The sequence below is a fragment of the Fonsecaea nubica genome (assembly GCF_001646965.1).
Source record: "Fonsecaea nubica strain CBS 269.64 chromosome Unknown Scaff61, whole genome shotgun sequence".
NCBI lineage: Eukaryota > Fungi > Ascomycota > Eurotiomycetes > Chaetothyriales > Herpotrichiellaceae > Fonsecaea > Fonsecaea nubica.
In genome coordinates, this window is record NW_019173734.1 from 79,729 (window position 1) to 92,803 (window position 13,075).

General features: G+C 52.9%; 5 protein-coding genes across 5 annotated transcripts; 2 read left to right on the forward strand and 3 right to left on the reverse strand.

The window, feature by feature from the left end:
* Positions 1–697: 697 nt before the first annotated feature.
* On the reverse strand, positions 698–1,639 carry AYO20_08100 (hypothetical protein; the record flags this gene model as incomplete). The annotated part of the gene is made up of 1 exon (XM_022646381.1): positions 698–1,639. One exon carries the CDS (start codon positions 1,637–1,639, stop codon positions 698–700), a length of 942 nt encoding a protein of 313 aa, XP_022497637.1.
* A 1,709-nt stretch (positions 1,640–3,348) lies between these two features.
* AYO20_08101 (hypothetical protein) lies at positions 3,349–5,264 on the forward strand (the record flags this gene model as incomplete). Its single annotated transcript, XM_022646382.1, has 7 exons — positions 3,349–3,394; positions 3,469–3,890; positions 3,955–4,216; positions 4,274–4,705; positions 4,778–4,893; positions 4,975–5,071; positions 5,134–5,264. 7 exons carry the CDS (start codon positions 3,349–3,351, stop codon positions 5,262–5,264), a joined length of 1,506 nt encoding a protein of 501 aa, XP_022497638.1.
* Positions 5,265–6,852: 1,588 nt separating this feature from the next.
* AYO20_08102 (integral peroxisomal membrane protein) lies at positions 6,853–8,314 on the reverse strand (the record flags this gene model as incomplete). Its single annotated transcript, XM_022646383.1, has 6 exons — positions 6,853–7,108; positions 7,133–7,237; positions 7,284–7,534; positions 7,595–7,712; positions 7,920–7,981; positions 8,045–8,314. The coding sequence occupies 6 exons, from the start codon at positions 8,312–8,314 to the stop codon at positions 6,853–6,855; spliced, it is 1,062 nt and encodes a 353-aa protein (XP_022497639.1).
* A 973-nt stretch (positions 8,315–9,287) lies between these two features.
* AYO20_08103 (hypothetical protein) lies at positions 9,288–10,955 on the forward strand (the record flags this gene model as incomplete). The annotated part of the gene is made up of 4 exons (XM_022646384.1): positions 9,288–9,405; positions 9,548–9,940; positions 10,013–10,618; positions 10,684–10,955. 4 exons carry the CDS (start codon positions 9,288–9,290, stop codon positions 10,953–10,955), a joined length of 1,389 nt encoding a protein of 462 aa, XP_022497640.1.
* A 361-nt stretch (positions 10,956–11,316) lies between these two features.
* AYO20_08104 (hypothetical protein) lies at positions 11,317–13,058 on the reverse strand (the record flags this gene model as incomplete). Its single annotated transcript, XM_022646385.1, has 4 exons — positions 11,317–12,153; positions 12,232–12,307; positions 12,405–12,785; positions 12,841–13,058. 4 exons carry the CDS (start codon positions 13,056–13,058, stop codon positions 11,317–11,319), a joined length of 1,512 nt encoding a protein of 503 aa, XP_022497641.1.
* Positions 13,059–13,075: the final 17 nt, after the last annotated feature.

Genomic DNA, 13,075 nt, shown 5'->3' on the forward strand with positions numbered 1-13,075 from the left:
TTTAGTTGTTCTCCAGCCCAGCAAGACAAAAGAGAAAGGATGTCCAGAATTTCGACGGAATCATAAATGGCCCGAGGGGGACCTTGACACTGCGAATGCTGTTTATGTCAGCTGTCGTTCCTCGAATCATTATCGGACTGGAACGAGTTTGAACTCTGGTAGTAAAAAAGACGGTGCTCGTGTGATTGTTCTGGCTAGAGCTATTCGCATATCGTGTCGCCGAACCACTGGCCGTCCAGACGAGGCAAGGTTGATTCTGAGGCCGAGGGGTTAAGGGCAGAACTCCCCGCCTTCGCGCCGGGAAATCTAGGCGAGCGTGATCCAAGCATGTAAGTCCCAGCTGGAAATATGGATATCCCACTTCAGGTTCCATTTGCGACCGCCGAGGTGGTGATGTTGGTGGTGACGGCGGCCCACTTTGCGCCCGGAGTGGACAGGAGCTATATAGCAACTAGCCATCATGGCTATGAAGGCCACCCTGATGCTGTGGTCGCTGAAGTTGAGGGTAGTATGGACGGTCACAGGCTCCTGAATCCGGCTATTATCGTGGTTTGCCCACCAAACAGCATGGCTATTTATTCCAGTGGCTGAGCAAAGGATGAGTCTGGATATAGCAACTATGCACCCTGGAAGATGCGAATGGGAAACCACAAGTGCTTCACTCTGCAATTTTAAATCTCTAAACCTATTTTCAATTTCATCTCAACTCTTGCAGCCACTTGGCCGTATCCCGAGCCCATTTTTCTTCAGCTTCGCCGCCAGAGCGTAATGACCACACGGTGCTGAAATGGTTGTGTCCCTCCAGGACATGATATTGGCCCTTGCGGCCAAATGATGTCCACAAGTCGACGAATTGCTTCCCAGAGTCTTGGATGTCGGCAGGGTCCATCTCGCTGACCAGAACCAACATAGACGGCCACTTTGTCTCGACTGGCACGGTCTCGAGAGCTTTCTGAACCAGCAAAAGAGCCGCGTTCTCCTTGACCTTTGCTTCGTCGCCGTAGTAGCCTTTGACACTGTCCCCAACCTTTGAGTCGATCACGTACTGGGGCCACGTGAAGGGGCAGCCGAGCGTGATGCCGACTCGCAGGGTCAGCGTGCCTGTGCCCGAGACGAGCCAATTGATCGTGTCCCGAAAGTCTGGCCAAAAGAGCCACGTTGTGAGATGGATCCCACCAGCTGAATTACCCATGATGTACAAATCCCTGGGACCTTGAGGTTTGTACCGTTCATCGAGCCATCTGAGGGCCAGGTCGAGATCGTCTGCCCCCCGTGGAAATCTGGCGCCGTGCGCCGTCAATCTGTAGTTGACAATGGCCACGTCGAAGCCCAGCTCTTCGGCGAAGAATGAACCCAGGTTCTTGTAGACCAGGTCGCCGGGTATCAGGTCGAAGAGCTTGTCTCCGGACGCAAACCCGCCTCCGTACAAAAACACCAAAAGCGGATTATTCTGTGACGTCCCCCTTGAAGGTGTATACAAGTCCAGATCATGCCGCAGATGCGGGCCGTACTTGAACGTCTCTCGCGGTGCCGCGTTGATCACAGCGGCTCGCGGCTCGAGTAAGCGGCCGCATATTTCACTCGTGGGCACCACCGCCTCGTAGAGCTCAAGGTGCCGAAGTGCTGCGATCTCGTCCATTTTTCTTTTCGTGGGCTTTTGTTCAACCACAGTGCAGGGGAGATTGGGGCAGACAACTTGAGAAACAGGGGCCCTGAGTTATGCACCAAGACCACGGTGGGGTGGGAGAGCTGATGTACGACAACCAATATATGATTGCCAGCCCGATATCACGCAGGCTCTAGTTGCTTTCAGGACTGGGGGGTCTAGATGGTCCAGTCATTTCGGAAATAAAAGAAATCGGCTACATGTCCAACGGTGGAAAAGCAATGCGGTCCATCTACACAGAGCGAGTTCACTTTACGCCGGCCATGATATACTCCCGAGGATCATTGACAATCCCATGTCCTTGGTCAAACGAGGAATGAGCTACATATGATTTCTTCTCATTTATTCCTGTATGCAGCAGCCATGATGACTGCTCAACCACCCACTATACAAGGACTACGTTTCCAACCATCAAAACGGCAAGCGAACTCGGACCTTCATACATGTCGCGAACGAGGGCAGAGTAACTTACCTCCTGAGTGGTTTCCAGGCACGAGGTCTGAGAAGCAGGCACTTGGTTAGAACAAAGTCCCTTCTTCCTACTCCTTCTCTTGATTGGCGCTGACGTTTTCCTCTACAGGATTCGTCGTCGTCGTCGACATGCCCCTTGGCCGAGCAACTGGAGATCGATTTCTTTGATCTCCCTGTAAGCGCGACGTGGGCAAGGTGACGATGAATGATGGGCCGCGAAGAGTGGTGACATTTGTCCCACGAATTGATGCCAGCCATGGAAAACTTCACAATGGGGGCACCAGAGGATCTCAGGCCATGCAGACCCATCAATAAACTTAGCTGGAAGAACACAGAGAGACTGTTACTCCAACACTCCCTCTGTCAAAAGGCTCAGAGAAGCTCCGGCTCGAGGTGTTGGCCCCAATCTCTTAGTTTGCGACTGTTCCCAAAACAATCGGGCATTTGCACTCGGCGAAAGAATCGGGTTTAGAGCCCCTCGAATATGGTGCCAAGTTTTGGGGGGTCCTGGCCCAGTAGGAATTCATTGGGTCATGCATGTCCAGGTCATCGCAGTTCCTCGATGCTGCATAATTTGGGGGTTGATTGCCAGTCTATTGATGCCCAGAGCCTGAAGATCAATCACAAAGCGGAGTTGCTCTCGGTACCCCGGATTGATGGCTCCCCCTTATGCCTCGACACCCCTCCCCGGCGGGGTAGGATATGAAGTCCGGGGATCCGTGTCGCATACCAGTGTTTGGCGCCCTGGTTCTTGAAAACCGTCCTCCAATTGTGACCATTTCCGTGCTTTTTTCTTCTTTGCGTTATTGTTCGGCGAGGAGCATCCCTCGGCATATCAGCGATCAGAACTCGTTCTTCTGCAGGCTAGGCATGTAGACGCGGACACATAACAGCCTCGGGTGCAAGGAGGTTTTTGCTAGCGCCAACGAAGAAAATCATGGAAACCCAACGATCGCGTCGTGGATGGTAAGCCTCGTACACCGTTCAGCCCGCGCCTTTATTGATCGATTTGCATAGCACAGAGTGCCGACTCCGCCATTTGAAGTGTAAGCAGGCAAAAGGGCTAGGATGTTGACATAACAGCACATCTGATGGTTTCCTCTTGTAGGCGACGAGACACGGCCTGCCTGTCTGAGATGTCAGGCTGCAAGGAGAGTGTGTGAGAGGGGTCCGCGGTTCTCACAATGGCGAGAGCCCAAAGGACGTAAAAGATGCAGCGCTTCCAACAACCAAGAGACAAGAAAGGAGCGTCGTTGGGTTGAAATTCCTCCCATCTGTGCGGTTGGTTCCTTGGCTCGGAGCTTTTGGGCCCTCGCTGACTCCTTCAGTAGTGACCTTCCTGACAGATAGCACGGTAGAAGACTTGTTGTCCCAACAGGCGTCACCGCAGCAGCAGAATGACGAGCTCTCAACGGGCGGCAGCAAGGACTCGTCGCCCATGCTCGGCGCAGGAGACACGACGAGCCTGTATCAGATAGCACCAAATGGTCCTCCGTCTGACGCCCTTCAATGTCCTGCAGTGGACCTGAGCTTTCCTGAGGAGGAGACAAGCTTGGAGACCAGCTTGGACTTTATGCGCTTGATCGGGTTCGCGACAAACACGTCATCTATCAGCAGTGATGCGGGCATGAGTTGCGACCCCAGACGGAACGAGGTCGATTCCGGGCAGGCTGGCGAGCGGTCCTCGTGCCTGATCAAAGATCGCACAGAGGCGCATCTGCTGCGCCATTTCTGCCAGACACTGGCTCCATGGGTGAGAGGCCTTTGAATGTGTTCGTTGCCCGACTCCTTGCTAATACTTAGCACCGTCACAAAAGTTCGATGTCACGGATTCAAACAGACATTTCCAGCTCGAAGTGCCCAAAAGAGCTTCAAACTGCGAGGTGCTCATGAACGCCATCTTTGCCTTGTCTGCCCTCCATCTCAGCCGGGTGTCTTCCCTAAGGCCCTCGATAGCCGAGGATTACCATTCGCGGTGCAACATCCAATTGATCCCACTCCTCAATGACGAGCGCTGCGTGACCAACGATAATGTATTGGCAACGGTAGTTATCCTTCGAAAGTATGAGGAGCTGAACGGTATGTTTTGGTCTGGCAAACAAGGCCAACAGAAAGGAACTGACGGATTTCCCCCAGTCGTAATCACGGGGCAGGACCATGGCCACCATCTAATGGGGGTTTCGGCCCTTTTCAGTTCCCCCGATTGCCCGCTGGGTGAGGGCTTGTCGCAAGCCGCATTCTGGCAATTTGTTCGGCAGGATATTTACATGTCTTTGCCAAAGAGGCAGCCCCCTCGCACTCCCATTTCGATTGAACCGCCCTTGACCAACGACACGACAAGACCGGAATGTCACTGGGCCAATCGTATGGTATGGGTCACGGTTGCCATCATGACTCTTTGTTTTGGAGACGAACCCCCCGACTCCGTAACCTACGACGACCATGTTCAAAAGGTGAAGGAATGGTATGAGAACAAGCCGACCTCGTTCACGCCAATGTTCTATCGTGGACGGTCAATAGAGGACGGCCGTTATTTCCCGGAGATTTGGCTGTCTGACCCGTGGCATGGTGAGTGTTTTTGCAGTTCCACACTTACGCCCTTTGATGATGGGTAAAGGCTCTGACCTTCTCGTGGGAAAGCAGCCACCGGATGGCAATACTATCACCTAGCCAAAATACTGCTCGCACTTTACAATCCGAGCTTACAGCGCCCGGGCGCAGGCTTGAAATACCAGCGAGCCCATCTTGAGATGGAGGTGAGTGAACCTCGAATCAGTACACTTTGCACGTTCAGACCCGAGATCTAACCTTACACACCACACTCGTCGAACGGATAGCGCGACGTTCTCGAACATGCAAGACTCGCTTGCGGAATCGCCTCATCAAACGACTTTGTCACCACGCGATTCACCCTGTGTGCCATTTTGCTTACCTGTAAGTGGTGAAGCTCGGAACATGGCAGGGGACATCAAACTGACTTGAGACACCATCTCTAGGCGGCGGGTGGTTCAGAAGTCCACCAGAGCAAGAGGCCATCATTGATTTACTTTCTGCCACGGGCAAAGAAAGCGGTTGGCCCACGGAGTCTGTTATTGAAGCTCTGAAAGAGAGTTGGGTCATGGAATAATGTACTAATGCTTCGATATCCGTATATATGCATCCTGCGGCGTCGCCGATTCTGCTGTAAAACAACTGGCGGCTGCTTCCTAGCACATATAACTCTTGCTTGACCGTCATCCGCCATCTTGAGTATATAAGCCAGGTCAAATCATTCATCACAGCTATCGAGACGACCTCGTTCTCCCCAAAGCGTATCAGAGAGCCAATACGAGAAGATGACCTGGTGCTTTCGCAAAACACGGAGAGAATAAACCCGCTATAAAGGCAGCACGCTGCCATATCGGCGAAGCAGAAAGTGTCCGCTCAAGCGCCGTTTGAATGTTTGTGAAGCGTGTGAGCCTTTAAAGAAAGATTAGGCTGGGCAATATGAGTTGCGGTAGGTACAGAAGGCAACAAAAGCTAAGGGTATTCATCTGCCTCATCTGCTCCACCCAAAGAAGAGCAGGAAAAGCCTGAGGGTATCAGTTATGTGAGCACCCTAACCAGGCTATGCCATTTCTAGTAAGCTGTCTGCAAAAAACTAGACCAAAACGGGCAAGTGTATTACTAAAAGGGGTAAGCGTCTGAACATTGCATTGCCTTGTCATCTGTCTCCAGCATTACTGCAGTGAATCCAGCAAATCCAGCTAGCAAGGTCTGATGACACCAATCGTGAGATCTGCAGATAGTCCCATCTGAAATTCTCAACCTCGGGGCGCTATTATCCGCGAGCATAGCTATCCATGGGCACAGTTTTGTGAAGAATGGACGACATCGTCCAGTGCGGGCTTTACGAGGACTCGCTGCGGGGGAGGGATACAAAATGACCTGGTGGCGAGTGTTTGGCTCAAACTCTAGGCCGAGCGATCTTGAACGAGCTGTATATATTTATTCACTCCTAGAACGTCTCAAGGTAGATCTTGAGCAACAAACACTTTCAGAAAGCAGTAGCTACTGTCGATTTGGGGTCAATCATGAGTACCAATACAACCACTGTCAACACGGCCACCATCACCCTGTCTGGTGACAGGCTTGATTCTTTCGGAGGAAATGGCATGCACGCAATTACCGCCCACCCAAGCAGTGCAAAGACCTGAGAAGAATGTCACAAGAGGTTGGAACCTGGACGGCAAAGGTCGATTCAGGGACTATCCAAGAGGTAATGGCAATGCATATTTCCAAGCTGTATCATGCTAACAGGAAAAGACATTAGTGAATTGCTGATCCCAAACTTCACTGGTCTTGCAACACTGACAGATAGCATGCAGAAGCAACCGATGCGAATATACCTCGTGATGGTGGCCGTTGGGACTTTCTCTGTTCTATGCTTTACCCAGCACCAAGATCAGGACGGCTGGCCTCAGCCTTTTGTTCCCAGGCTCTGATTTTCTGGCCGTGGGTGGTTTGGGAGGAGCTACCGGGTTTATCATCACACTGCTTCTGCTTCCATTGTGCCTCTTCCCTTGGTTTGGAGCAGGAGGACTGGCATTCCCCCTGGAGGACTGGATCCTCTCTGGGGTTATCGCAATATGGCTAGCGAAGCCCAGGATCGCTGAATCTTCTGCTGTTTGCCTCCTGGGTCTTGCAATTTTTCCTTCATGGTCGCTACAAACATTTCAGTGGACTTGGGACTGCGCCGGGCCATCTTCCAAGAACAATGGGAAAGTTCTATTTGCGTTATGCTCCAGCCAACGTCGCAAGGTCTGCAACTTGATCGGATCACTCAAAAATGCCGCCTTCTCTTCCTGGGTGAATTTGCGAGGGTTGAAGCCTGAGAAACCGGCAACAGCGACCCACGTAGGCTCACGAATGAAGGTGGTACAGTGAGACACTTGCGGAAGGATGGCAGGCAGAAACTGAATACCTGATGAGCTATATCCAAGTCAGCATGCGCACCAGGCACCGGCAGTGATGGCGTAGGGGACTCGTGAAGGAGTGTACCCATTTCCGATCAGGCCCACATGCTTGCCAGTGAGATCGAGACTTTGATTCCATGCGGCACTATGAACGGCCCGTGAAATTTCCCAGGCCAGGTATAGCCGGCCACCTCCAGTGGTTGAAAATGCCGCCCGCATTGATCAGAACCTCGCAATGACCCTTGGTGATTTGTCCGCTGCTGAGGTCTTTGATCACCACCTCCCAGCGACCCGATGCATCGTCCCAGGTGGCATCAACAACATGGTGGTTGAGTTTAGTCTTCTCACCTAGATTGAATCGGAACTGGAAGCGTTTGAAGTACTCGTAGATCTCGGAGGAGGAAGCATAAGGGCTTGACCACGTGGGATTTGGGTCGAAAGACTGCGAAACACCCGCTTCCAGTCAGCAAAAGCCGTGTCTAATAAAGGGACAAAGACTCACCCAGACATAAGTGTGCGAAGGGTTACTGCAAGCACGGCCGGGATAACGATTCTCGTACCACGTGCCTCCAATGTCGGCGTTCTTCTCATAGATCTGAAAGGTCACGTCCTCAAAGCTCCTTTGAAGTTTGTATGCTATGAGTAGACTAATGGCACTATCGCTAATAATTACTACCCGACTGTGGCGGTTTGAATGTAGGGGCCCAGGATGTATCTACTTCGATTTGATCTCTGATGGTTTCTCTCGATTGATTCTGGAACAGAAATTTGGGGGAGAAAGATCGGCTTTGAGATTGTATCTGCTCGACTTTTATGATTTTGCTCACAGTCGCGGTGGAGTATCACCAATTGCCGCAGACTTGGCCCCAGAAGTCTTGGGATGGCGCCACTGTCAGTATCTCCATGTTCACGCGCGTGATTCCGTACGGAACCCTGCCAAGTTCATTCGAACTCCAGTGAGTGAGTTACTTGCTACACCATATGTCCTGGTAGCCGCCACAATCTTGGGCATTGGCGGTATAGGAACGATATATTCGATGAGTGGGTCCAGCTTTTCATGATGAGTCCACGTACACAACTTTGTGCTCAGCTCTGTGCGAAAACGGGCTAACGGATATGTCGTAGACCTCTGCGCGGGTGGTATTGCCATTATCCTGGAAGGGACGTCTGCTGCCAACGAGCTGACTTGTCCGACGTGTGGCTTGTAGACGACATCGTCCATTTAGTACCGAGGCTTATGGTCCAGGAGACGTCTTCCGCTCATGAGTGGCTTTCGCGCCTCTAGCATGCTTCTATGCTAACATTCCAGTCCCATCGATCTGGACTTCCCTTGAAAGCTCCTGGCTCAAAGGTCTGAGGTTACATGGGACGTCGCCCAGCCAGCGTTTGCAGGATTCGATTACTCATTAGGTGATGCTCAATAGGGAGTCGATTCATCGATTTCGATTCCTAGTAGTGTAGTACCTACGCCACTTTGGCATATAGTGTAATTGGTAACGCCGGAAGATAAATTACCTCCAACAACGTAAATCGCTACGTTACTACGTTACCCCTGTAAGAGCCGAGGTTGGGGTTCGGGTTAGAAAGCATTCGCCGAACAATAATAGATGGCTCGGGAGAACGAGAGCCCCCTGGGCGCAAGATTTCCGTCGACGAGGAAGTAGGCCGGGCATATCTTTCGGCGAAGCTATGTCTCTTGGCTCTTTGAAAGCCCGGCCGTAAATGGTAATATAGGCTAAGTTTTCCCGGAGCATGCCTCTAATGCATGATAGTTGCGAGGCTTTACGGTTACGGTTCTTGCTCGGCTCCGGCCGCACCACGACCCGAAAGACCCCCAAGCGAAATTACCCACAAGAAGTAAGAGAAGTCGGGGAGACAAAACTTTGGTGGTTTCTGCGGAAGTTGGGGTCGCGGTGGAGTACCTCGTTGCTTTTGCCACTGAAGTACTCGGTACTGGTGGAGAGTCTAATCCAATGAGTTAGGAACTTCTTTCCTGGCCATGCTAGCAGTACCTAGTACGTCGTCACAGGCTACTGCTGGGCGAGTTCTCGACCCTTTCATTCCGCCTGACGAGGCTGCAAGGTGTTCGTGCAACCCTCCATCGTCATCATCGTCACGTCCTGTGTTCTTCCCCCGGCGACCCAACGACCCGACGACGGACCTCCTGCATACGGGCATCATCTACAGCGGCGACAATGGCTTCGAGGGAAGATGGCTCATCTGCGACGGCTAGTGCCGTCCGTAGCGCTCATGCCGCGTATGCAATTCAAACCACCACTTCCAGCTGGAACTGGAGGCAGCGGCAGATGTATGGTTTGTGTGAATTTCTGACGACCCAGAGGGAGACTTTGATACAATGCTTGTGCAAGGGTAAGCACCTGAGTGGAATCATTGTCTGTTCTTCCCGGGCGAGATAAGGCTGACGGTGTGTGGGAAGATGCAGAAAATGGCTCAGGGGGGACACAACGACAGTACGAGCAGGAACTCGCGCTGGTCCTTGAGGATATCGCAAGGCACTATGTTTACCTGTCCAAGATCTCCTTTCCCCTGGAATCTCTGCCCGGTCCACAACGAGGACTGAAACAGCAATTTCTTCCCGTGGGAGTCTCGATGGTCGTGGTGGATAGTGCCAATCCGATCCGATTCGTTTTCAGCACCCTTGCTACCAACATCGCCGTGGGCAACACGGTCGTCGTTGCCAATGGCTTCTCTCAGAAGTCGACGGCCTTCTGGATGACTCTCAAGAGGGAAGCGCCCAAATATCTCGACTCTGCTGCCATTCACATCCTCGAGAAATTCGAGGACGATGTAACCGCGCTCCGAGATGCCGACTTGATAACCATTTTCGGTAAGTTTAATCAGAATACCTACTAGTGCTCTCTCTCTGTGTCTTTGCTGAATATATCTGTTTATTCTCTAGCCGACGATGCCGAACCATATCACGAAATACTGAACCGGCCCAACACCAATGCCCGCTTCGTCAAAACGACACCCGGTGCAAGCCTGGCCGTCGTGGACGAAGGGCCCAAATCCCACGACGACATCGCGAAGCAGGTCCTCGACAGCTTCAGCTTCAGAGGTATCAGACCCGAGGCCGTCAATGCAGTTTTCCTTCGACAAGACGAGATCGCGCGGTTTCAGCAGAGTTTCAACGACATATCCGCTGGCACAGGGGTGGGGGTGGCCGACAAGAAGTCCGCCTCTGCAGAATTCCATCTGAACGGCTCTGGCCCTTTCTCCCCTGGTGTCTTCCGGGTCGACCTTGACACATTAATCCGCTCGGATACGAGGCCACGAGGCTTGCAAGCTGCCCTCGACCAGGGTCGTCGAGCTGGCGTCCTGCTGGTCGTTGTCTACCGGACCATCGACCACATTATAGATGCCTTGCGCAAACTTCCGACGAAACCAGCGTTCCTGGCGCTCCTCGCGCCCTACAGCAAAGCCAACTCGGACTATTTTGAGAAATGGACAACAAGCGACGTCTACTCTCTGGGCTCTGTTACCACAGTCACCCCTCATTATTCTTGTAAACTTTCCCCCGATCCCCTTTCGTGTCTGTTCATGGCCCAGGCTAATGTGTCGCTTTTACAGCCTCCCAGCCGTCCGACGTCGTGTTCCCGCCCGAGCTCTTTGCAACATCACGAGTCTCGATGACCATACCGACCGCAAAACCTCCAGCTGTGCTGGACGAAGTGGTGCAACGAGTTTCCAGCATCGTAAAGAAGCCTGGAGAGGCCCCGAATCAGACCGACGACTTCTTCATCTACATGGCCCGGCAGGCGAGGCGAGTCGGAATGCTGTGTGCGGCGACACTTGGTGTCACTGGAGCATATTTCTTGTACGTGAGAAGACTGTCAAAGTAAAGCTTCTCACCTCGTCAGAGCTTTTCTTTCGCAAGGAGGGGGATAGAGAGTCTGTGTCGTGTCTCTTCATTTGCCATAAATCTGTACCATATAGCAACTTCACTACTCCTCTGTGTGCCGGCCTGGCAACCTTGTCCAAAATTCCCCAAAAAGGTTGTAACGCTGCGTGTTCTTGATACGCTATTTATGATCCATTCCATAGCAAGAAGAGAGAAAACGCACAGACGAAATCCCCTCGATGGTGAATATCCGGTAACGCTCCGATGGGATAATACTTCCTTTTTTTCTCACAGCCCACGGTCAAAATGCTCCGTCGCACACATGTGACTTGCAAAATAAAATTTACCGGCAACTAACAATTTCACAGCTTGACTTGAAACCGGGGTGAGTTCCTGAGCGTCTCGCCGTACCGGATCAAAACCCAGATCAGGGGTGTCAAGGCCACCGACACGCCGGCCAAAAGGGTGTTCCCCCAGCCCAGACCCAGGGATTCGTACAGGCGCGCACCGATCAGTGGCACCACCGCTCCCAGAATGCTGCGGAGCACGGTGGTCGCGGCGGTGGCGCTCGCGGCGTAGACGGTGAACGCGTCGACCAGGTAGATGCCGATGGGGAGGAAGGTCCAGAGGGTGCCGGCACCGAGCAGGCCGGTTCCGACGATGGGGACGATGGGGTGCAGCTTGTACACGACCGACCAGCCGTAGACGAGCAAGCCTGCAGGAATCAAGACGGCGCCGGGCCAGAGCAGGGGCAGACGGTATTCCGGCTTCATCTCCCCGCCGCCCCTGGCCGCGGCGAGCTTCCTGAGGAGCTTGTCCGACGTGGCGCTGAACAAGCCGAGACTGATGAACTGGCCGAGCCCGACTCCGAGAAAGACGAGCCCGACGGATCTCTTGTCGAAACCGTACTGGTCCAAAAACACCCGGGTGATGGTGGCGAAGATGAGGTACATGTAGCCGTAGCCGACGGCGACATAGAGGGAGCTGCTGAACACGACGAGGGACCCGCACAGGAGTTTGAGGGGCCGGGTAATCGACATGACAAGCAGTTCTCGCGGGGATTTGGCCGAAGTCGCCAACATGGACCGCAGTTGCCCGTTGCCCGTCTCTGCTCGGATCCGGTCCGCCTTTCTTTCCAGTAGTAAGACTGGGTACGTTTCATCTTGAAATGGGATGGCCAGCAGAATGTAGACGGCTGTCTAATGAATGGCACAAGGGGGAGTCAGCAAGCCATGTCAAAGAGCAAAGTAAATCCTGTGTCGGCAGATCCCACTTACACAGATGGCGAGAACATAAAAGTCCCATCTCCAGCTCCATGAGTCGGCAATCCAGGATCCAAGGACAGGGCCCAGGCTGTATTTCACACAGTCCGTAAGCTCGACCACCTTGCGCCATGGCCATTGTCTTCCTAGAAGAACGAAAACAAAACGAGCAAAACGAGAAAACTCACCTCGGCCCAAACAGGACGGAAGACTGCCACAGGCCCATAATCCTCCCCCGGTGTTCTTGCTTGAATGTGTCCGCGATGGTCCCGGAGCCCACGGTGATGGGGCAGGAGCCTGCGGTGCCAGCCAGGAATCTGAAGGCCGCTAACATGTGTATGCTCGTGGACCAGCCACACCCGAGCGTAAAGACGAGGAACAAAAGTGAGGTGGACAGGTACAACGCTTTCCGTCCGTACACTTCGCTGAGCGGCGCAATAACCAAAGGCCCAAAGGCATAGCCGAGCACATAGATGGAGACAACCAGAGAGGCCATCTCGATATTGTCGACGTTGAAGTCCTTCATGACCTGCGGCACGCAAGGAGCAAACATGGATGATGCAAACGGACTGGATGGAGAGAAACTCGGTCAGCACATGTTCCGCGTCTCGTGGCGGCACGTACGTCAAAAAGGTCATGTAGGATAATAACATGATGTTGATGGTTTTCCTCCTCGCACTCCAGTTGAGAGGATTTTCCGCGTCGTCTATACCCTCCCAGTCGACCACATTGGCGTCACTGTCGCTGCCGTGTTGGACCTCTTCGTTTCGCAGAAGAGGCGTCGTCTCGACATCCTCGACGACACTTGGGCGAACTGTCTTGGTGCCTTGTCCGGGTTGCATCGCTTCAAAAGACAAAG